This window comes from Mirounga angustirostris, unplaced genomic scaffold (genome assembly GCF_029215605.1).
Source record: "Mirounga angustirostris isolate CCGP_5_RB_7025 unplaced genomic scaffold, mMirAng1.0.hap1 SCAF_1, whole genome shotgun sequence".
NCBI classification, from domain to species: domain Eukaryota; kingdom Metazoa; phylum Chordata; class Mammalia; order Carnivora; family Phocidae; genus Mirounga; species Mirounga angustirostris.
This window is the reverse complement of record NW_026991709.1, coordinates 69,040,576-69,063,786: the sequence shown is the minus strand read 5'-3', so window position 1 is coordinate 69,063,786 and position 23,211 is coordinate 69,040,576. Positions and strand designations below refer to the sequence as shown.

At 45.5% G+C, this 23,211-nt stretch overlaps 1 protein-coding gene across 1 annotated transcript in view; it reads left to right on the top strand.

Annotated features, from left to right (window-relative positions):
* SLC12A8 (solute carrier family 12 member 8) overlaps positions 1 to 23,211 on the top strand; it is a 123,734-nt gene that overhangs the window by 75,770 nt on the left and 24,753 nt on the right. The window contains exons 7-9 of the mRNA XM_045902092.2: positions 899 to 986; positions 9,034 to 9,180; positions 15,834 to 16,476. Of these exons, the coding sequence (XP_045758048.1) occupies positions 899 to 986; positions 9,034 to 9,180; positions 15,834 to 16,476 (878 nt within the window). The remainder of the gene's footprint in view (positions 1 to 898; positions 987 to 9,033; positions 9,181 to 15,833; positions 16,477 to 23,211) is intronic.

Genomic DNA, 23,211 nt, shown 5'->3' with positions numbered 1-23,211 from the left:
ACTGCTTCTGACCTTCCAGAGTCTTCTGTTTTACTCTCTGTGCCCCAGGAAGAAGCTTCTCTGCCTTCACTGTGTGGATGTGAGAGGCGTAGACGTGCCGATGACTTGAGAAGTGAAAAGTGCCTGTGTTACTTTAAGTGTGGTACTTCGAAATACGACTATGTGCGTTTCATAAACGCTGAATTTGCTCTCAGCTTATTAGAGTGGCCCTACTGCGTCGGGCACACAGCACCAGTCCGATGTGTGTTAAGTAGGGCTGCATGCTGGCAAGAGAACGAAGGCCACAGAGAACGCTCGGGTGTTGGGAAGGACAGAGAAGAAAGAGTCCTGCCTCATTTTGGGGTCAGAGCTGGGAGGTCCCGGGACGGACCTTTGGCCCGTCCTTTCACTGCCCAGATGGGAATGAGGCCGCGGGGATCATGTGACTTATTCAAGGTCACAGGGCATCTGGGGCAGAGCCAGGTCACCGCTGCCCTTTTCACACTGGGCCCAGCTCTCTGTCATCCGGGATCCAAGGAACGGTGGGACTAAGAAGTCTGCAGGGGTGCAAAGGGGGGCTGTGGGGTTGCCGGTCACCCCTGCCTGAGTCCAGGCAACCTGGAGGCCAGAGGGGTCTCCTGTTCCCCACTCCCAACACCCTCAGTGCATCTTTCTTCTTTAATGTAACAAAGAGACAAAACAATCATACATTCTTTGGCAAGAGATATGCTAGAGGGGAAATAGTGCTGGGAGCCCCCTCAGACAAGCCAGAGAGGCTTCATGACTGGCCTTTCTCTTTCCTTCTGAGACGGGTCCCCGCGGGAACCCGGGGGGCTGAGTGCGGTGGGTTGGGATGTGCTTGGCTGAAGTCGGGGGGGGGGGGGTTGTAAGCTCTGCTCCACTCTTGGGGTTTTTGCAGGTGGTTTCTGTACCTTGTATTCGTCTTCCTGCTGGGCGCTGCCTGCACCCGAGAGGCCCTTCGCTATGACTTCCTGATAGCAGAAAAGGTGGGTGAGTCCTGCTCTGCCGACCAGCTCAGTCTGCTGCGTCTTGCGTTGGCTCCCATCTACTAATAGCTGCCCCCCGCCCCCTGCAGTCCTGCCTGGGAATCCAGAGAGGCCTGGGCCAGGACTGAAGTGGGGGCTGAGGGGGGCAAAAATACGGAAAAGGTACAGATTTTTCTTATGGGTCAGGGGACTAAATAAGAGGAACAAAAGTATCTCTTCCTGTCAAAGATCAGGACAGAAACAAAGAATGCCCTGAGCGCAAACCCCGAGCTCAACCAGTTGGCCCTTCATCTTTGCCACTCGCGTCACCTTCCGCCATGAGCAGAAAGGGCTGCTCACTGGAAGCAAGTAAAGGAGGAGGCCGAGGGGTGGGAAGGAGGCAGCAAAGTGGAGGGAGCTGGAGGAGGTCCAGTGACAGGGGGAAGCCCACCCTGCCCTCTGCAGACCTTGACTCGATGGGCTCTCCCCAGGAGTGGGCTGGCTGTAACACCTTTGTTTCTAGAGCAGTGGACCCTGCCAGAAGCCGATTAGCAAATTCCTCACATTCCACAGCTGCCCCTTAACAGGCTGGAGGTCAGGTGACAGTGAAGGACACTCATTTGGCATCTCTAGAACCTAGGAGAATAAGATTCCCAGATGCTTTTCTGGAAATCCCCCAAAACTCCTACCTTCCCTTAAGTTCTTGGAGGAAAAGTGGACCCTGAGATTCCTGTCATTTATCAGAGAAATGTAGAAGGCTAGGAAAGTTTTCCTAGTTAACTCCCGAGTGTTTCTGCTCAGATTTTGGGAGAAAGTAGCACTTTCTCTCGGTGTGAGGCTTTGCAAAGCCACCTTGCTGATCTTCACAGAGGACCGCTGACTGGGGCAGCCTGGGGCAGGAAACTCTGAACTCTCTTTTTAGAGCTACATTTGGGCTTGGTTTCCACATTAGCACAGGTTTCTTTTTAAGATATGTAGGTGACAATGTAAAGATGATCTATGTTTTCAGGGGTCTTGACTCTGAAAGCAGGTTTTGAAAGGGGGAGCAGCTCAGGTGGTGAGGGCACTCTCTCCACGCCCTTCCCGGGACCAAGGTCTTAGACCCCCAGCGAGACACCTCCTCTCAGGGAAGGAATCTGCGGCCCTCATTTATACCTCATGCAAGCTTCCATCTTGAGTTTCATCTCCCACGGGCCTTTTCTCTAATCGTGGAATGAAAAGCTTGGCTGCGTCAGAGGAATTAAAGGCCTCGGGGAACAGCTGATGCTTTGACCAGGGGGTCTGCCTGCTGTGGTCTGCTACTTGCCAGTGGCTAGCTAGCTCAGCCTGCCTCTAAAGCGGGTTCCTTTCTAGTAGATTCCCTCACAGAGGTCCTTTCAACCATTCGAGGCTCTGATCTGGATGGAATAAGGCAAATTATGCCTTGGTCTGGGGGCTCCTCTCTCCCCTCCTTCCCCTCCTTTGCAGAGAGAACTAAGAACAGGTATACGGGAGGGGAGGCAGCCTGTATCCAAGGAAGGCCACCACAGGAGAGTAAAAACATCTCCACGGACAGCTCGGGAAAGCCTTTGTGGGTGGAAATTCCACCACTAATAATAGCCACCTGAGCTGGCGGAAGCTTGTTTGGAATGCCACCTGTCCTAGGCGTTGAAACAGGTAGGCGAACATTTAGCCGGTGGGGGCACCTGCTAAACCACGCTGGGCACTAATGTGTGGGAGTGCCATTGTGTGCACACCAGGCGGAGAGGTGGAGGGTTCGGGCTTTGGAGGGGGATGGACTGTTTCCTAGAAGAGGCGGTTGTAAAGGCTGTCAAGTCAGGAAAGATACTGCTCTTGGTTCTCAGTAGCAAACAGGGGCTGGTACAGCAAGTAAGTATACAGTGGAAGAACCCACCAGGGCAACTCCAGAAAGGGGCACTGTGCTGAGCTGCTGCCCCCCGGGCTGCCCCCTGCAAAGGGGACTGCACAGGATTTACGCCCCCCCCCCCCCCGCCCCCGCCGCTGCCGGAGCCTCCAACCTTGGCTGCCCTCCCTTTTTGCTCTCTGATGTCCCTCCTTGGGACGGACTCGGCTGCAGTAGCAGGTCTGTACTCAGCAGCGAGCTGGGCCGGGGAAGGTTTCACTAGCAGCGCCTGGGGAAGGGGGTGGTGCAACAAGGTACGAGCGCACGGTCTCCTCCGTGGTCCCTCGACACGGCTTACCACCCTCGGGGTCACTGTTATCTCCGCTGCACATCTTAGCCGTGGCCTGGGTTCTGAGCCAGCCCATCTCTGAGCTCTCCTGGGCCCTGAGGAAGCGAGGCCTCCTCAGTCTGGTCTGTGTGTCCTGAGGGTCTCACCCTGGGGCAGAGACCAAGCAGGCCTCCAGGACGCTCCCCTTGGTGCTGGCTCTCAGGAAGCTCCGCCGAGCACTTCTCGGTCTTTCTGTCGGGTGCTTTCTGCCAGAACGCTTATCTTCAGTGGCTGCTGGCTGCCCTGAATTCCTTTCCACTGACCTGCAGCTGGTCGGTTCATCTGTTTCTTTTTTGGTTTCCGCAGCTTCTCAGATCTATTTCTAATGATTTGTCTTCCCAGCCTACGGTTTCTCTAAGAAGTTTCTTTTTTGCTTTATATTCCTACCCCACATAAACTTTTGCCTGGTTCTTGGGTGTCAGTCTCCATAGTGTTATGCTTTTTTTTTCTTTTCTTTTTTTTTTTTTAAGTAGGCTCCACACCCAACACGGGGCTTGAACTCACAACCTCCTGATCAAGGGTCGCCTGCTCTACCGACAGAGCCAACAAGCTGCCCTGTAGTGTTACGCCTTTTCAAAAGTCTTTAGAGCAAGGAGCCCGATGCGGGGCTCGATCCCAGGACCCTGGGAACATGACCTGAGCTGAAGGCAGATGCTTAATGACTGAGCCACCCAGGCACCCCTTTTTTGTGGTGGCTCTGAGGTAATCTATGTAAAGCACAATACTTGGTACACAGTAGGTGCTTATTAAATATTGCCTCCTCTGAACACTCCTTAATGGGGATAACCTTATAGGTAGGACATATTTTTTTCCTACAAGTCCACCATATTTAACTGGATAGGAAAAAAAAAGTCAATCCCAATATTATTCAGTTATAGAAAGAGGAATTGTATGAAGAACAGGTATTAGCAGAGGTAAAACTAAATAGATTAAATAACTGTTTTGGAATAAACTTGTATACTGTCCAGGAAAAAAAGAAATTTATTAAACATCAAAAAGACCAAATACTTTAGGAAGCCTGGAGCTTGCCAACCAGCAAAATAAGAACAAACTAAGTAGGAAAAGTACCCCCAAAGCATCGTTGTTAAAAAGGAGGTATCCCACCAAGTAAACTCTAATCATTCTTAGATTTGACAGTCATGGTTTCAGGTGTTCAGGAGGGACCTGGAGCGCCCACGGTGGAGGGTGGGGGCGTCGGGGGGCAGGGTTGGCAGCTGGTGAAGGAGGAAGCTGCTCAGCCTTGCCCATCCAGCCCAGCCTGGCTGTCCTCTGCTCTCCCTCATGGACACAGAGCTGTCTCTCAGGAAGTAAAGCCACCTTTATTTCCTTCTGGAAAATGGCTATCAAGTGAGAGAAAACTTGACTGAAAGTTGAGATATCGGTCCTTTTGTGAAGCTGGGCCAGTTTGAGGAAACTCTTGTCTGTGGAAATCTGATGAGGGAGAAAACTAGGGGACCATGAGACAATTTGGGACTGTAAGAGCTTCCGGATGTACTCCTCACTGATGTCAAGGGGCCATAGGAATCGGATGAGGCAGGATGAGCACCTTGCAAATGACTTTGAATGCGATCCTTCAGGAGAAAGGAACGGCCGGTGGACAGGTGAGATTTCTTCAGGACTGAAGCTCTGATGGTAGCTGGCATAAAATATAAAAAGCAAGGAGATGGAATTATAATTTTCATCAGGAGTTACTGAAGGAAGAAGTTAGGGTAGTTCATACCTCAGATAATTTTGGAAAGATAGATTTTTGCTCAAACAGCTATATGACAGAGGGGTACTTTTTTTTCCCCCTAAAAAACTGTTGACACACATCTGCTCAAATAAATGCTCACTTCATCGCAAGCTCACAGTTCTGTATGAAGAGAGAAAGTGATTAAATTCTACAAGGGCTGGAAGCAAAGCTGTGTAGGTCACTGTTGTACCTATAACGTCTTACCCTGTGCCTGGCGCTGGGCCAGGTCTGTCACCTGTCCTCAGCAAATGCTCCCGTGGATGGATGATGGGAAGGAAGGGACAGGATACATGTGGGAGAGAGATAGAATGGAGTTTTTATAATTGATCCACACACGACAACCAGCATTTCATTTATTTTTCAGAAAACTGACAGAATAATAGTTTTATATAAAAGATTGTCAAGTGAACAGACCATTGTAAACACAGTTGCTACACTGGACATAAACAAGTCACTGTGCCTGGACAGTCCCGTCTCTGGCCCCCAGCCGAGAGTTTCTGCAGGAGTCCCAGGGAGTGTCTGTGGGGAGGCAAACATGGGCATCTCTGTAGCACCTGGAACTAGAGACTCCAGTTTCCTGGGTCAGCCCCACACGAGGAGGAAGCCAGACTAGGCAGTCTCACTTCCAACCTGAGTAATGGACAGGCTTTCAATGAAAACAAATTTTTTTTTAACACAAATATATATAACCTTTTGGATAAGAAGCAATAAAATTTCTGCAAGGAGATATCATGTCTCCTGGAGAATTCTCTGAAGGGACAGTGCAGTGGTTCCGATGCACCTTGCCCAGCGGTTCTCTACCCTGGATGCACATTAGAATTGCCTGGAGGGTTTTTGAAAAATCAGTGACGTCTGTGCCCCACCCAACACTGATAAAGCCAAACCTCTTGGACTGATTCTTTGGTATAGCTGGAGTGGAGAACTCCTAGTTGCATTTTCTAAAAGCTTTTGATAGGGCGCCTGGGTGGCTCAGTTGGTTAAGCGACTGCCTTCGGCTCAGGTCATGATTCTGGAGTCCCTGGATCGAGTCCGGCATCGGGCTCCCTGCTCGGCGGCGAGCCTGCTTCTCCCTCTGACCCTCCCCCCTCTCATGTGCTCTCTCTCTCATTCTCTCTCTCTCTCTCAAATAAATAAATAAAATCTTTGGGAAAAAAAAGCTTTTGATAAAATTTTATCACAGAGTCTATGTATTTTCTTTTCAATGTAATCTGTACCCACAATGTGACCCCGAGATCAGGAGTTGGATATTCCACCCACGGAGCCAGCCAGGCACCCGAGTCTAGGTATTTTTAAAACTAATGAATACAGGATGCGTTTGGTCGCGAAAACAGAAACAAACGTTCGAGGTGAAGGACTGCATCCCAGAATGGATCAGGGGTTGATAATGGAAGCAGTTTATCTAACGATTTTGTGAGGCCTCCAGGGCATGAGTCGCGAAGCCTCGCGAATTTCGTGGGCACCACGAAGCCTGTGGTGTGGTGGGGCAGGGGCAGGGGCAGGACGCACGAGTGGCAGGAGCCTGTGTTCTACGGCAGGAGAACCCCCTCGTGTCACGGACTACATCACAGGTGGGGGTTACTCTGGTGTCAATGAAGAAAATACACAGGGGACATTCACTGGGGATGAGATGAGGTCCTGCATTTAGGGAAAAGTAATCCACACTGAAATGAGGGACAAGTTAGGCTCTGTAGTGGACCTGAGTCATGTCCATCAGGCCCCTGGCATCCCTGACCGTTTGGGGGTCATTCCACCTATATATGATCTTGGAGGGAGTGAGCCTCATTTAATATTACAGAAGCCCCTCTCTTGCCCGTCCCTTTGTGGCCCTGTTAGGGCATGTGATCTAGATTAGACCCATCAGATGCTCCGAGTATCATGAATGAGGCAACGAAGAAGGGATGATGGGAATTCATCCGCAGGACAGCAGGGTGCTGGTAACTTCCTGGCCAGAGCGTTCCTCTTCCAGAGTCCCAGTTGCACCTCTGGGCTTGGGTCTTGTTCCTTTCCACACCTGATCTTTCAGCCTCGTGATGTGAACCTCTAGTGTCCTACAAGTATATTCTTTTAAAAATATATTGTTTCCTGGACGCCTGGGTGGCTCAGTCGGTTAAGCGTCTGCCTTCAGCTCAGGTCATGATCCCAGGGTCCTGGGATCGAGTCCCGCATCGGGCTCCCTGCTCCGCGGGGAGCCTGCTTCTCCCTCTGCCTCTGTCTCTCTCTTTGTCTCTCACGAATAAATAAAAAAAATAAAATCTTTAAAAATATATATATATTGTTTCCGATCAGGAATCCTGGCTGGTGCAGGTTTTCCATAATTTATGAGCCAGGAAAGAGGTCTAGCCAGAAGCTGGTATCCCGTGTAGCTCGATGCCACTGAGCCAGTGACGGCTAAAGCAGGGGCATAAAAAGTGAGGTGAAGAAGCTTCATCGTGAAGGATGTGACAAGACCATGCAAATTAGAGCTAACCCCTCTGTGATAGCTGGACAAATGAGCAGTACTGGCCGCCGTGCCTATAGGAAAGCAGAATGGAGAAGGGCACCTCAAATAATCAGACGGCAGGGCCACTTCCCAGGGGGTCCAGAGGAGGGCCGGCTCAGGAGGGTGGGGCGGGTTCCTGACCCACAGCCTGGGGCCCAGCTGCGTGGCCAGCAGCGCTGATCTTTGCAAGTCAACACTAAGCGGAACAACGGTGCCCCCTCTTACTCTGTTAGTGACTTGTGGGCCACGTGGGTCATGGAGCTCATTCATTCATCCATTCAACATTTGTAGCTCTGCGTTGGCACCAAGTATACTAGGATGGGCAAGACAGGAGCCCTGCAGAGATGAGGCCTCTGGGGCCACTAGAGGAGACAGCATGCTAGGTGCGCCCCAAACTCAGGCTGAGGTGCTGCGGGGCCCTAAGGAGCAGCCACTGCTGTGAGGGGCTGCGGGAGGGTCTCATGGCGGAGGAGGGGATTGGGCTGAGTCTTAACGCACACCTGAGTGTAACAAGCATGGACAGAGGGTGGCAGCAGGCAGGGAAGTGAGCTGACAGAAGTCCGAGCGTGTGGCACATGGGGCTACGAAGGTCACAAACCAGGAAGGGCTGAGGGTGCCAGGGCGGTGGGAAGCCACTGGTATTTTTGTGGCAGTGGCATTCTGATCAGGTTTGAGTTTAGAGAGGTCACTCTGGCGGAGGCTTGGGGACAATTCAGAGTGGGTGGAGCTTAGAGGCGGGAGGCCAATTCGCATTGCAGTTAGCTAGTGGTCCTCAGAGTGTGCTCCCCAGACCCTCCGCATCAGCATCAACGGGGAGCTTGTTGGAAATCCAAATTCTTGGGCCCTTTCCTAGACCTACTTAATCAGAAACTCTGAGGTGGGGATCAGGAATCTGTATTTTTTTTTAATTTTATTTTATTATGTTATGTTAGTCACCATACAATACATCATTAGTTTTTGATGTAGTGATCCATGATTCATTGTTTTCATATAACACCCAGTGCTCCATGTAGTACGTGCCCTCCTTAATACCCACCACCGGGCTAACCCATCCCCCACCCTCTCCCCTCTGAAACCCTCAGTTTGTTTCTCAGAGTCCATAGTCTCTCAGCTTCGTCTCCCCCTCCAGTTCCCCCTCCCTTCATTTTTCCCTTCCTTCTCCTAATGTCCTCCATGCTATTCCTTATATTCCACAAATAAGTGAAACCATAGGATAGGTGACTTTCTCTGCTTGACTTATTTTTAGCATAATCTCCTCCCGTCCCATCCATGTTGATGTAAAAGTTGGGTATTCATCCTTTCTGATGGCTGAGTAATATTCCATTGTGTATATGGACCACATCTTCTTTATCCATTCATCTGTTGGAGGGCAACAAGCCCTCTAGATGAGTCTGGTGCATGCTCAATTTGAGACCCTGTGTCATCCACACAAGAGGTGATGGTGGGCCAAACTGAAACAGTCATGGTATGAATGAAGTGGGGTGGGCCTGGTAATGTTGGAAACCTATCCAAGAGGTTGAATCTAGAGGACTAATGATCGATGGGGTGCAGATGGGTGGGTGCTAGGGGAGCAGAAAGGGACAAGTGGATTCTGGCATTGGGTAATGAAACTGCTTCCTCATACAGGTGTCCCTGGTAGGCTTCCTGTTCCTTTTGGGCTTATACATTTCATCCCTGGCCTCCTGTATGGGAGGACTCTACGGAGCTCCCCGGATCCTGCAGTGCATTGCCCAGGAGAAAGTCATTCCCGCGCTGGCCTGTTTGGGGCAAGGGGTAAGTGACCTTTTTTTTTTTTTTTTTTTTTTTGAGAAAGGGACCTTTTGCTGTGAACCTGATTATCAGCCAGTAAATTGCTTAAGTCTCTCTGATTAGAGCCAGTAGTCAAGTTCTTCAGAGTGGGAGAAATGAGAATGCAAAGGTCATTCTCTCACCCCTGTCCTCTGGCCGCCTGAGGTTGGGGCCAGTTGGACAAAGCATCTGTCAGTGTCACAGCCACCAGGACCCCTTAGCACTGGGTTGGCTAACTGTCATCGTGACATCTGGGACCCTGAGTGGCAGGGAAAGGGAGTATCACATCCTTTAATAAAAACAAATTCAGGATCCTTTAAGTTCAGGATAGAAGGAAAAAAAATCTCTTGGTGAGGAGGGGAGTTGGACCTTGCAGCTCTAACTCTGCCCTTGAGATTCACCTTCCCTTTGGGGTTGCTCTATGACGATTTCCCACCCTTTGGGCCTCTGGGCCCCCGGGTCCCCATCGGTCCTCATTACCTGAACTCTCACTGATATAGTGTAGCTTGATTGAGTCATGGAATGATTGAATGAGACATTCCTAAAACCTAAGGGATGACAAAAGAGAAATAGAGAACCCCACTTCCCAATAATGTGGTTTTTATGCGATCGAGTTCATTTCTATCTTATTGGAGCACCACAGAGGCCCTCCCCACCCCCTTTCCACCCCAGACCCCTCGCTGTTAGGGCCAGCAGTCCTCCCTTACCATCCTCCTCTGCTTACGCATCAGTCAGCATGGGCCAGCTAGGAGCTCTGACTGTCACGTCTGTACCTTCTATGTTGTCTATGCCTTTTCTTTAATTTCATGTATTTTTATTAGGTAGTATATACACAGGGCTCAAAACCAAGAATGATATAAAAGGTATACATTGAGAATTTTTGCTCCTGTCACGAATCTTTTATCTCTTTCTTCACCTGCACCCTTACCCTATCAGTAGCTGTTTTTATTAGTATTTTATGAATCCTTCTATTTTTTACACAAAGATAGTATTCTAATACATTGTTCTGTACCTTGCTTTTTTTCATTTAATATGGCTTGGAAATCATCTTTTCATATGGATGTTGAGAGCACTTTTTCATTCTTTTTTCATCGTGTGGATTTACCATAGTTTATTTAACCTGTTCCTATAGATCAACCCTTGTGTGGCTTCCAGTAAACAGTATTACAAGGAATAATTTTGTATGTGTGCATGTGTAATTATTTTACGTGCAGATGTATCTGTAGGATAAAGTTTCATAAGTGGATTTGCTGTGGCAAAGGGTAGATGCATTTTTAATTTTGATAGATCTTGCCAAAACACCTTTCATAGAATTTGTATCATTTTGTGCTTCTACCACTAATGTTTAACAGTTCCTGCATCCCGACAGCCAGCATCACTCTTAGACACAGGACAAACACCCTGCTTTCTAGGACTCTGTTCTGGTCGTTGGCATAAGAAGTTCATGAGAACAAGGGGACATGCCCACCTGGATCCCATGCCCCGCTTCTGGATGGCCTAGGTGTGCTGCACTGATCATTTGCACTCTTGCCTGGAATTCTCTGCCCAGATGTTCTACAACCCACATCCAGGGTCTGCAAGGGCCTCTTCTCTGGGCCTGTCCTTTCTAGGACCAGGGAATGGGTCACAGTCCACATGTGGGTGTGAGGCCCCCACGGTATGGTCTGGGAAGGGCAGGGGGGGAGAGCTGCGGGTAGCCATCCTCCACTGGGGAACTCTGAGGAGTGCAAGGATTCTAAACTTGAACCTGGCCTTCCCCGTTGTCCTGAAGCTGTATTTGCAAAGGAAGGAGGATAGAACACGTTTGCTTTAACAGTCTGTTAGCTTGGTTTGTAATTGTGAATATTTAGACATAGGGTGTGTAGACCGCTGTTTGCCCTGGGTACCACATTATTAGCAATCATGGTTCATTGTCAGATGTGAATTTTTGCCAGTTGTGTAGTGAGAAATGGCATCTCAGGATCCTTGTGGTTTGCATTACTCTTATATGAACAAGGTTGGACATCATTTCCTCTTAGAGTCATTTATATTTGTATGTTTTTAATTAAAAAATTTTTTTTCTGTAATTGTTGGTCTTTTTCTTCTCAGTTGCTAGAAGCTCTTCTTTTGTTAGGGAGGGTAACTCTTTGTGATATGTATTACAAATGTTTTCTCTAGTTTGTCACTTGCCCTTTAACTTTGAAATTTTTTCCTCCCAAAAGCGTCTTTACGTATGATTAGATTTTATTAGCACATTTTCTTTATTAATGAGAGAGATAAACTTTAAACTTTAAAAAATAAACTTTAAAAAAACGTTTTGAGGGATACCTGGGTGGCTCATTCAGTTAAGCGCCTGCCTTCAGCTCAGGTCATATCCCAGGGTCCTGAGATTGAGTCCCGCATTGGGCTCCCTGCTCCGCGGGAAGCCTGCTTCTCCCTCTGCCTGCAGCTTCCCCTGCTTGTTCTTTCTCTCTCTGACAGATAAATAAATAAATAAATAAAATCTTTAAAAATAAATAAAATAGAAGTGTGTGGTATAATTTTTTTTAAATTTTAAAAAATAAAAAAAAATTTGAGGGGCGTCTGGGTGGCTCAGTCGTTAAGTGTCTGCCTTTGGCTCAGGTCATGATCCCAGGGTCCTGGGATCGAGCCCCACATCGGGCTCCCTGCTCAGCGGGAAGCCTGCTTCTCCCTCTCCCACTCCCCCTGCTTGTGTTCCCTCTCTCGCTGTGTCTCTCTCTGTCAAATAAATAAATAAAATCTTCAAAAAAATTTTTTTTTGAGAGAGGGGTGCCTGGGTGGCTCAGTCAGGTAGCGTCCAACTCTTGATCTCAGCTCAGGTCTTGATCTCAGGGTCATAACTTCAAACCCCATATTATGCTCCACACTGGGCATGGAAACTACTTAAAAAAAATTTTTTTTTAAAGATTTTATTTATTTATCTGAGAGAGAGCGCGCGAGAGAGAACACAAGCAGGGGCGGTGGAGAGGGAGAAGCAGCCTCCCCACTGAGCAGGGAGCCCAATGCGGGGCTCGATCCCAGGACCCTGAGATCATGACCTGTGCTGAAGGCAGACGCTTAACTGACTGAGCTACCCAGGCGTTCCCCCACCCCCATTTTTTTTTTTTTTTTTTGAGGGAGAGATTCAGCATACAGAAAAGAGCATAGGACCAATATGAATGGTTTAAAGAATAACTGAAGTGAAACTCCCAGCCGCCCGATGCCACCCTCCACATGCGCTCTCTCCTCCGAGCCCCGTCCCTCTCCCCGTGGTAGCTATAGCTCCTGACCTGACTTCTGTGATCAAAATTTCCTTGCTTTCTTTATGGCTTTACCCAGGAGTGGGCAAAATTTTTCTGAAAAGGGCCAAATAGTACTTCAGACTTCACAGGCCCTATGGTCTCTGTCACAACCATTCAACTCCGCAGTTGTATCTCAGAAGTAACCACAGGCAGACACACCTGTTGGGGTAGGTGTAGCTGTGTTCCAATCCAACTTTTTCATGGACACTGAAATTTGAATTTCATGTGATTTTCGTGTGTCTTAAAATACTGCTCTTCCTTTGATTTTTTTTCCCCCAACTGTTTAAAAATGTAAAACCTTTCTTAGCTCGTGGGCATGCATAAACAGATGGTGGCCAGATGGCCCGGGAGCCATAGTTTGCTGACCCCTGGTTTGCTTGCTACATATGCATCTCTAAACAGAATTGTTTGATTTTGCCTGTCTTTAAACTTTATATAAATGTGGCATGCCTCTTTCACTCAACATTATGAGAGCCATCCACATTTTTGCTCGTAACAGCAACTTGTTTCTTATCATCCCTATCTAGCATTTCCTCATTTGCTAGAATTTATTTCTCCATTCTGCTGTTGATGGACATTTGGGTTGTTTCCGATTTGGAATCGCTACAGACAGTACAACGAACATTCTTATACTAGTAGACAGGTTCACAGGTAGAGGTCTTCCAGACTATATACCCATTATTGGAATTGCTAAGCTATAAGGTATGTATATTTCCACTTACTAGATAATACCAAAGTCTTTTTCCAAAGTACTTGTACTAATTCACACCCCTATCAGCGGTGGATAAGCGTTCCTGTCCCTCTATGTTTGTTCCAGTGCTTGATATTATCATACTTTTTAATTCTTGCCAATCTGGTGGGGTTTAATGGAATCTCCCTGGGGTTTTTTTTTTTTTTTTTTAAAGATTTTATTTATTTATTTGAGAGAGAGAGAACACATGAGAGGGGATAGGGTCAGAGGACAAAGCAGACTCCCTGCCGAGCAGGGAGCCCGATGCGGGACTCGATCCAGGGACTCCAGGATCATGACCTGAGCCGAAGGCAGTCGCTTAACCAACTGAGCCACCCAGGCGCCCCCTCCCTGGGGTTTTAATTTGCATTTCCTTGATTACTTAATGAGGTTGGGTACCCTTCAATATGTTTAATAGACATTCTTTTGCTCGTTTGTTTGTTTGTTTGTTTTTTAGTGGATTGTCTGTCTTCTAATTATTTTGTAAGGATTCTTTGATATTCTGGGTTACCCTTTGTCAGCTGTTTGTGTTGCAAATATCTTTTCCCATTCTGTGGCTTGTTTTTTCATCCTTGACGATGTCTTTTGGTCACAGAAGTTCATGTTTGACTGTTATTAACACTTCACAAGCTGCCCTTATCAACGTCTTGGCCTGGATCATTAACATTTCCTTCAGCTTACATAACACCCTTCTTTTAAGTTCTCTGCAGTTTCTAAGGATTTACTTTATTCTTAATAGTTTTATTGTTAGAGTATGTTGAACAGCTGCAGCAAATCTACCCAAAAATGTAATCCTCAAAGTCAGTAAAAGTGTATTTTTACTTCTTATTTTTTCCTCCCAGGATTTTACTCTGAAGCTCTTGGGCAGGTGTTTTGGGTCAACAGGGTCTCTGACCCTCGGAGACTCAGGCTGATGACTTTGCTTTCATCCTGTGATTTCCAAGGTTGCTCTCTCTTCTGACCGTCAGGAAGGGGGAATGCACCTGGAGGAACACATGTGGGGGGGTTACAGGTCTGATCTGGAAGTGGCTTCCAGGTCTGCCCCTCCCCTTGCAGACTGTTGGCTGTAAAGGAGGGGAGAGCAGTGGTGAGATCCCATATATATCTAAGGATAAAGCTGACAGTATTTGCTGATGGAGATTGAGAGAATGAGAAAAGGCATCAAGAATTTTGCTTGACTGAGAAGCCGGAAGGATGGAATTGCTATTTTCTGAGACAGAGACTACAGAAGAAGTAGATTTGATGGGTGGGAGATTGGGGGGTGAGCAGTTTGGTTTGGAACATTTGAGACCCTATTAGACATCAGCTGGAAATGTTGAGTAGACAGTTGAATATTTAAGTCTAGATTTCAGGAGAACATTTCAGGCTGGAGATTCAGATGTGGGAGTTAAGAGCATAACACTGGTATTTAAAGTCAAGAGCCTGGTTGACATCACGTAGGAAGGGAATATAGATAGAGAATAGAAGGGGCTCTAGGATGGAGCCCTGGGCTACTTTTTATTTTTTATTTTTTTAGATAGAGGGAGAGGGAGAGAGAGAATCCCAAGCAGCCTCCATGAGCTGAGCTGCTGAGATCATGACCTGAGCTAAAATCAAGAGACGGATGCTTAACAAACTGAGTCATCCAGGTGCCCTGCCCTGGGCTACTTTATTTATTTTTAAATTCAATTAATTAACATAGTGAATAGTGTAAAATATAGTGTAGAGGTAGAGTTCAGTGATTCATCAGTTGCATGTAACACCCTGTGTTCATTACATCACGTGCCCTCCTTAAGGCCCATCACCCTGTGACCCCATCCCCCTACCCTCCTGCCCTGGGCTACTTTAAATGTAGATTTCAGAGATGTGGAGAAGCCAGTCCTGGAAACTAATGAGGAGGGAGGCAAATCAGGAGAAGCAAGGCAAAGAAAGTCTTTCAAAGACCAAGGAGTGATCAGCTGGGGCTAATGTAGTTCTTAGGTCAAGGAAGATGAGGACCCAGAAGTGATTATTGCTTTGGGCCCAAGAACCATTTGAGTGCCTGTGATGAATAGTTTCTGTGGAGCGACAGATTCTATGGAGTTAGCGCGTATTTACCACTCCTGTTCTCCTGCAGGTCCCCACACTCACCTCCATTAATAACAGACGTGTGTGAGTGCGTGTGTGGGAGCATGTGTATGTTTAGTTTCACAATTTCCCCACCACAGCCACCGGTGATTCTGTCCCATCTTCCAGACTCTGCCATTCCCCTTCAGGCCCTTTTCTCCATTATAATCTGGGAACTTTGCACCACTTTGATTTCCAAGACTGGTGCTAAAACCCAGTGAAAAACAAAAGGAGAAATATTTGGGAAGTCCAAGTTCTATATGGTAATGCCCCATATTAATAGTTACAAATACAACCAATATCCATGGTGTGTTGGGAGCCAGCTGTGTGTCAGTGCTGTGTCGAGCATTTTATGTGCATTAGCTCTGATCTCCCAATAATCCCATGAGTTGAATATTATTATCCCAAGTTTGTAGACAGTTATTAGCTGATTGCTGGAATCACAGTCGAAGTGGTTGGGCCATTATGAGTTGTATTTCTGTCGTGTAATGTGATTTTCTTCTGAAATTGCATAGTCCTGCATGTTATTTTTGTTTCTGCAGAAAGGGCCGAATAAGACACCTGTAGCTGCCATCTTCCTGACCAGCTTAGTGACCATGGCCTTTGTCCTTGTGGGCCAGGTGAATGTGTTGGCCCCCATCGTCACCATCAATTTCATGCTGACGTATACTGCAGTGGACTACTCCTACTTCTCCCTGTCCATGGTTCCCTGCAGCCTTCCCCAGGTGTCTGAGTCAGTGCACAAGGAGGGCCCAGGAGCTCTCCGCTGCTCTGAGCACCTGCTCTTGGAGAAGGCTCCCAGCTATGGCTCTGAGGGCATGGCCCAAAGCCTCCCTGAGGGCACTCTGCTAGAAGTCACTGGAGACGTGGATCCGCTCCTCCGGCTAACCAGGAAGCTTGAGACTAGCCGGCCGAGGCAAGGAGGCAGTGACGGGATCCCAGAAAGTAAGAAGGGGAACCACAAGAAGGCCACCAAGCAAACCCTACAAGATAGCTTCCTGTTGGACCTCAAGTCCCCAGCTTCCTTCCCTGCTGAGGGCTCTGACAGATTGCCTACTGCCTCCTGGGAGGGACAGGAGGCCTACTGGAATAAGCAGAGTGCCAGGAGTGAAGGGGTTCTGCCTGGAGGACCATGTACTGAACTTGTCCCTGAGCCGAGCAACCAGCCTGTCCCAACTGGAGAAGGTGAGTGCCTTGAAATCTCATTAGGGCCTCCTCATTTGAGATGACCACCTGCCTGGTTATCACAACCCCTTTTCATGCCCTTAGCCAGTTCACTTTATACCTGGGTTTAAAATCCTTGTCAATTTTTTGTGATATTTATTTTTTAAAGTTATATGCAGGGGGTGCCTTGGTGGCTCAGTCGTTAGGCGTCTGCCTTCGGCTCAGGTCATGATCCCAGGGTCCTGGGATCGAGCCCCGCATCGGGCTCCCTGCTCGGCTGGAAGCCTGCTTCTCCCTCTCCCGCTCCCCCTGCTTGTGCTCCCTCTCTCGCTGTGTCTCTCTCTGTCAAATAAATAAATAAAAATAAAAAATAAATTAAAAAATAAATAAAGTTATATGCAAACATCAGCTGCATTTGTAATTCTACTCTGTTACAGTTGATTTTAAACAGAAATTTCTGTCTACTCTTGTACAGTAGAGCTGGGAGCCATGGCTAATAATTGAACATTAATTTCATTTTACTCAAAAATCAGCTGAGATATAATATCAACACAAGTGAGACCAATTTTTCCTTTCAAGAGAAGTGGAAATGTAACAAACTGTCTGCCTTAGTAGGTTTTGTCTGTGGAAGATGAATCTCCCAAACCAGGCAAGAGGGGATGGAGAAAAGATGGCTAAAGGAACACAGCTCTGCTTTGCTTTCTCAGATCTACAAACATGGAAGCACAGAAAAAGACTCTCAAAGAGAGGCTTACAGGTCATGAGAAATTCTGAGAGAAAGAAAGAATTCATAATTTTGAGTCTTCCACATTTTAGGTGCTTTACATATGTTATTTCATGTAATATGATAGATATTACATTTTTCCATTTTACAAATGAAGATCCCGAGGCCCAGTGAGGCCACAGAGAAGTCTCAGAGCTCATACTTTGCACAGCCGGGTGTCATACCCAGGTCCACCTGTATTGGAAGCCCATTACTTTTCTCTCTATTACCTGGCCCCGTGAGATCTATATTGACAAGTGTGAGCAAAGAGGAGGAGACAGAGGGACATAGACAGAGATGTCTAAAAACAAATACTTTACATTCTCCCATACACTTGCTTTCCTTCTTTCCCTCCAAATTGGTGGGAGGTTTTTAATGATAGGAGCATTATTAAAATTTTAAGAATTATTTTATTTTCATCAAAGCAATAGGTGTACAGTTTAATAAGCCAAGTGGAATTAGAAGTAACCTAATTGGGGTTCCTGGGTGGCTTAGTCAGTTGAGCATCCGACTCTTGATTTTAGCTCAGCTCATATATCTCAGGGTTGTGGGATCAAGCCCCACTTTGGCCTTTGTGCTTGCATGGAGTCTTCTTGAGATTCTTTCTCTCCCCCTCTCCCTCTGCCCCCTCCCTGCTCACGCACCTGCGCTTACACACACGTGAGCATATGCTCTCTCTCTAAAATAATCTTAAAAATAAAATAAAATATCTTTTTAAAAAGTAACATAATCAGAAATAGTAGCCCCCACTCTTCTATACCATCCCTTGTGCCCTGCTCTGCTCCCTAGTCCCACTCCCAGAAAACCCCCCTTTCTTTCTTTCTTTTTTTTTTTTTTTAAGATTTTATTCATTTATTTGACAGAGAGTGAGAGAGCACAAGCAGGGGGAGCAGCAGAGGGAGGGAGATGCAGGCTCCCTGCTGAGCAGGGAGCCCAGTGCGGGCTTGATCCCAGGATCCTGAGATCATGACCTGAGCCCAAGGCAGACGCTTAACAGACTGAGCCACCAGGTACCCAATCCCCCTTTCAACCAAAAAGTTGCTTCTTCCATTAACCTTCATGTTACTAAATAATATATTTGTATTTCTACTTCTTGATATGGCAGTTTCAGATGTCATCTTTTGACTTCCTATTACGGTAAATGAAGTTTTAATTCATTTATGCCACTCTGACTTCTCATCCAATGTCCCAGAGTACATATATCACGGTTTTTGATTAACTTAATAGCTAATATTCATGTGATCATGATTAAGTAAATATTGCTTAACTCTGAGCCATATATTATACTATGATTACATTTTCTTTTTGTTCAACTTTTTCTATTTCCTGGAGTTAATAATTGCCTTGTTCTTAATTTGATTGGTTTTCTGTAAAATCATTTTTCTCTAAATGCTTGACCAGATATATCAAATACCTCTTAATGTTATTTTCCAAGTGCTCAAATTCTTCAGAAATTTAACATATTCATTTCTTTTTTTCCCTTTGTTGTATGGCTCTCATCCTATTCCAGTCTAGACTATCTGTTCTCTAAGCCTGCTACAAAACTATTATCTTGGAATTTCTCTCTTTATCACACTTCTATGTCAGATCCAGGGAATAAGAGAGTTTTTGAGATACAATATTATACTAGATTTTTGCTTTTTTTTTTTTTTCCAACTCAGCATTGGATGATCTTCCTATGTTTGAAGAATTTCCAGTGTTATAAATATGGTGAGAGGCAAAACAAGCCTTTTACACTCAAAACTGAAGATGTCAGATACTCAGTTTTCCAGCCTCTCATATAGCTAAGAGTTCAGGCATGAAGCCAAGGCTCTCCTAATCATATGAGCCCCCTTATACCTGGAATTGGGACCTAGAAACCTGAATAAATGGGGACTTCAAGGAACTCTCTGAAAGCCTGATATTAGCTGCAGGATGACTGCATTCCTGGCTCCAGTGTCCAGGGATTTCAGAATCAGAATCAGGGCTTTCAGAATCAGCAGACTTCAGTGTCTAGACCTTGGTGCCTGCCACAGTAGTGTCCCCCCTAGACTGCTCTGACATATAACTTTGAGTGTTGTTCTTGGCCGAATAGCCCTGAACTTACTTTGCTAGCCTTTCTAGCTATTCTCAGAGGAAAGGCTAGGAAGTATGTTTTTCCCTGATCATTTTGCTACTTCATATGAAATTGTGTGGGTTTTTTTCTAAGGAAAAAGGGAGATTGGGTAGCAACAGTCTATGCCACAATTATCATGATTTTAATTTTTAAGAGCTTTTGGTTTAACCCCAATTTGTCCTTATGCTTTTTTTTTTTTTTTTGAGATTTATTTATTTATTTGAGAGAAAGAGAGAGAGCATGAGCAGGGGAAGAGGTAATGAGAGCGAATCTCCAGCAGACTCCCCACTGAGTGTGGAGCCTAACGTGGGGCTCAATCCCAAGACCCTGAGATCATGATCTGAGCTGAAATCAAGAGAGTCGGGCGTTTAACCAACTGAGCCACCAGGCGCCCCACCCCCCACCTTTTAAAATATCTGAACATCATCTCATTCTTGTTTTATGAGTACAACGGCTTATGTTATCTCTCCAGTAATATTATTTATTCTCCCTCTAGTCTTTTTCTGCTCTTTTTACTGACCTGTGTTCTCTAGATCCTTTTCTCTTTGGCTTGGTCTTTCTCTCTCTCTGATATTGGAGGCTTTACTAAAATGTCTGTTGATCTTTGATTTCTTTTCCTACTTAGAAGTGAAATACTAAAAAGCTGTTTAGAAGACCCACATACTGGTCAGTGCTTGTTGATTGGGCACCTCACTGTAGAATGATTAGGGGATAAGCTAGCTTTTTCATAGGAGGACCCCAGAAGACCCCCAAATGCAACTCTGTAGAGGTTTTCCTCTGGACTCTTTAGTTCCTCCAGAGGAGAGTCCTTTAATCTGTTGCCTCACCCAGATGGCTGCTTGCATTCAGGGAGCAGGGGGAAGTAGGGGAGTTAGGGGTATCTTACTGTTTAGGATACAGACTTTCATTTAATTCCTTAGTTTCTAGCTCCATTCACCTACTCTTTGCTGTGCCTAGTGTCCCAAGTTCAGGCACTCACTGGCTTGATTTCTTCAGAGGAAAGGGGTCAGGCGAAGAAGGAGTTGTTACCTAGCTCTGTGAGCAGAAGAAGGGTTCTTGGTGTCCAGCTGTTTCATATACAGTCTCACAACCAAACCTCTGCCCCTTAGCACTTCCCAGGGACATGGCATTGCCTGATCTTGAACTTTGCTGGGGTCTACCAGGGTACATTGGGCTGCTCCTTGCCAGTATCCTCTCTGTAGGCCCTAGAGTTCATTCTCATCTGCTCTGCTAACTCTGTTACCATTCCTCTGTCACCTTTCCATCTTTCAAGTCTTGTTTTTGTTTTCTCTCTCATTCTCTAAAATGTCTGTGTTTGTGAGTTTATGCCTATTTAATTTTTTTCTGTCTTCTCAGTGCATTTTCAGGAGAGACATGTGGTCAGTTTGTAATGTTTAGTCAATGAAGTGCTCGCTGCCCAGTCGCCCAATTGTAAAATGTCATAGCTGTTGACCACTCCCTCTCTTCTATCCTCACTGCCTATACCTTGGTGCAGACCTTTCCCATCCAGCACCCAGTCTCTTGTTAAGTCTGCAAACTAGACTCTTGCCTCCAGATTCTCCCACATCCTGTTTCTCCTTCTCATTGCCCACTGAATAATCTTTCTAAAATAAAACTCTCATCATGTCTCTCTTAAAAACTTTCAGTAGAATCTAATCTCTTCCATCTAAAGTCCAAGATCCTTGGTTTGATTTGCAAGGTTCTATTACCTTTTTGGCCATTTTTCTCCTTACAGCCCATACTCTGTATTTCCAGTTACACTTAGACTAGTGCCCCAAACACATCTTGTTCTTTATTCCTTTCTGTCTTTGCATATGCTGTTCTGTCTTCATAGTTGCTTCACCTCCTGCTTCTACATTTGGAAAACTCCAATTTATAGTTTAAAATCCATCTGACTTTTTATATCCATTTATACCCCCTCTGAGAAGGCTTTCCTGATTTCCTCTCCTATGTAAGCATAACATTTGATCCATGCTAGTAGTATAAAGAATAAACACATTGTTTTATGCATTTAGATCAAATTTGTTTACACATTTGTTTTCGGGCCTACATGTCTGTTTGTCTTAAGGAAAAGAAATATTAGTTTCATTTCTTTACCCCTACTGTGGCCTTTCTTTAGTCACAAGCCATGTCTTTCCACCTTATATTCATCACAGTATTCCTGCACAGTACACAGCATGCAACAAACGCTCATAAAAGGCTAAATTGATGCACAATTGAGAAAACATTAGCTTAAAAAATGAAACATTGATCAATAAAGTAGAGTAGAAAGAGTTATACTATTGTAAGAACCTAATCTGTGACAAACCAGATGTCATACAATAATAAGAATCAAATCACTATTGAGTAAACATTGTTGAAATCAAATGGATCAAAAAGATTAACCTGGGCTGTATTTTATACCTTATATAGCCATGAATTCCTTATTTATAACAGCTGTGCAGGAGAGATATTTCTGACTATTGAAGACATCATCAAAGACAAAGAGGATCTGATTAAGTAGAAATAAAAGACATTTGTACAACACAGTGTCACAGAAGGAAACAATTATGCTGACAAGCACAGCTGATAAATGCATACCGTCCAATGCATATTATTTTTAAAAATAGGAAGGTCAAACTCCAGATTCTACTGAAGAGAAGTGTGTAGATGAATATGCAGTTTACATTTGAAAAATCAATGCCCAGACTCGTTCATTGTTCATTCAACAAACTTTTATTGTTAATTGTTAAATATCGTTGGTAGCTAAAAATAGCCAGCATTTTTCAAGCTTGTCCATGTTCTTGGCACTGAGATAAGCACTTAACAGATTATCTCATGTAAGCTCAGAGTTCGGCATTGTTATTATCTTTTTACAGAGGCTTAGAGAAGTTAAACGTTTGCTCAGGTTATGAGACAGCCAGATTTTGAAACCAGGTCCTTTTCACTTTAGGTCCTGTGCTCTTAACCACTACACAAAATGTATGCTACTTGCTGATAGTACCTACTATAAACTAGGCCATCATATTAATTCAAAGAACACAAATTAAACCACCTTTAAAATATCATTGCACATCTATTAAGCTATCAAAAATTTAAATAAAAAATAGTAGGTCTCTGGTAATCAGGTATATGTACACATTGCTGGAAGCAATTCCAGTGGATTCATTCCTTCTGGATCTGTTGATTAAAGTTTTTCATCAAATTTGGGAGCCATTATTTCTGCAAATATTTATTCTGCTCTTCTCTTTCTCTCCCATCTCTATAGGACTCCAATTACACATTAATTGGTATACTTTACATTGTCCCCCAGGTCTCTGAGGCTCTGCTCCTTTTTCTTCCGTCTTTTCCTCTCTGTTCTTCAGTTTGGATAATTTCTACTGATCTATCTTCAAGTTCACTGATACTTTCTTCTTCCATCTCAAATCTGCTGTTGAGCCCATATAGTAAAGTTTTTATTTCTGTTATTTGACCTTCTAACTGTAGACTTTTCATTTGCTTTTTTTTAGATTTATTTATTTATTCGAGAGAGAGAGAGAGAGTGTGTGAGCGTGTGTGTGTACGTGAGAGTGGATGGAGGGAGAGGGACAAGCAGACTCCACGCTGAGCATGGAGCCTGACTCATGGCTGGATCTCATGAGATCATGACCTGAGCCAAAATTAAGAGCCCAACGCTCAACCAACTGAGCCACTCAGGTGCCCATCAGTTTCTTTTTTTAATGTTAATATGTCTCTGTTGATATCCCCTATTTTGAAATAACTGCCATCATATTTTCCTTAAGATTTTATTTGTTTATTTGAGAGAGAGAGTGAGCAGGGGAGGGGCAGAGGGACAGGCAGTCTCCCTCCTGAGTGGGGAACCCAACATGGGGCTTTATCCCAGGACCCTAAGATTGACCTGAGCTGAAGTCAGACACTT